General features: G+C 59.5%; 2 protein-coding genes across 2 annotated transcripts; both read right to left on the bottom strand.

The window, feature by feature from the left end:
- Positions 1 to 2: 2 nt before the first annotated feature.
- Positions 3 to 248, bottom strand: LDBPK_301490 (ama1 protein, putative; the record flags this gene model as incomplete). Its single annotated transcript, XM_003862814.1, has 1 exon — positions 3 to 248. A coding segment is annotated over one exon (246 nt), but the record flags the coding sequence as incomplete, so codon positions are not given.
- A 303-nt stretch (positions 249 to 551) lies between these two features.
- On the bottom strand, positions 552 to 1,076 carry LDBPK_301480 (ama1 protein, putative; the record flags this gene model as incomplete). The annotated part of the gene is made up of 1 exon (XM_003862813.1): positions 552 to 1,076. One exon carries the CDS (start codon positions 1,074 to 1,076, stop codon positions 552 to 554), a length of 525 nt encoding a protein of 174 aa, XP_003862861.1.
- Positions 1,077 to 1,293: the final 217 nt, after the last annotated feature.

Below are 1,293 nucleotides of genomic sequence, written 5' to 3'. Positions count from 1 at the left end.
CAGGGAGGGAAAGGGGGCCACAGGAGGGAGCGGTCAATCAAGAAAAGAAAAAAACAATGAGGTGATGAGAGCAAACGCAAGAGAAGCTCCTCCAGCGCGGCAACGGCGTCAGGGAGAGAGGGCGGCGGCGCGGGAATAAGACGGAAGGGAAGCGGGAGGCAGCACGAGGGAGAGGGCAAGGTAAACAAGATTAGAACTGTGAATGAGGCGCAGAGAAGCAGAGAACAGAAAAATTGCGGGCACCACATTATAGCATCCCCATCAACAACAGAAGGGGGTCCAAGAGAGAGGATGAGAGCCCGAACAAAAGGAGGGGACAGCACTGCGTCGTCGGTCAAAGACGCGCGTTGCCGAGCCTCCTCCTGCTTTACTCTCCCACCACCACTGACCTCAGCCCCTCCTCCTTCTAGCTCTGCGTCTTCCTCATTGAAGGAGCAGTCAAGCAACGCCCACACGGCAGCGAGCCGACTCCCTCCTCAAGGCGGCTCACTACCTTCCGCAGCGCCCCCACCCCTCCTCTCCTCGCCCTTGGGAGCTGCCCATACACACGGCTAGACCATCCGGTTGGCCGCGGGCTGAGGGGCAGCCTCGAAGCACATGGCCCCTGGGAATTCGTTCATTACGATCATCTCCAGCAGCACCTGCTGCGCAGAGCAGGTGCGGCACCAGTACCCGATGCAGAAGTCTTCGCAGCCGGTGCCGGAAATGCCGTACCGCTCGCGCGCTAGCCGACGTGTCTCGCCGGCAAAGATGCACGATATACTAAACGGTAAATACAAATCAAACACGATCATGAGCAAGCAGTAAGGCCAGTGGATCTCTCTGCGGTTGTACATGAACATATTGCACTGCCGGCTCACCTGGCAAGGAAAGCAGCAACACGCCTCGCAGCACGAGTCCATATCTTCACAGCACACACACAGCGAGTAGTGCCACGGACCCTCACGGTAGTAGACCGCAGGGCGGCTGCCTGGCGCATTCATCGGGTTGCCGGTGTAAACGTTCTGTCCGGGCCTTGTCTTCACAGGCTGTGTAGGGCCGTCATTAGGCTTCTGACTGTACTGGCCTTGCGGCATGCTGGGGGGAGACTGAGCAACTGGAGCCGGAGGAGAGCTGTACCCGTCACCAACCTTGTCAGTTGGAGGGGCAGAGCCGAGCTGGGGCTGCATGAGTATGGTGGCGTTGCGTGACGAGAGGCTGTGTGCGCACAAGAGCCGAAATAGGAGGGGCTGCCACGACCGCAACGAGTATGTGCGAGCGCGGCACTGTGCCCGGAGTCACCGCAGACACACC

Source organism: Leishmania donovani, chromosome 30, assembly GCF_000227135.1.
Source record: "Leishmania donovani BPK282A1 complete genome, chromosome 30".
Classification (NCBI taxonomy): Eukaryota; Euglenozoa; class Kinetoplastea; order Trypanosomatida; family Trypanosomatidae; genus Leishmania; species Leishmania donovani.
The sequence above is the reverse complement of the archived record's forward strand: the minus strand, read 5'-3'. Positions and strand labels throughout refer to the sequence as shown.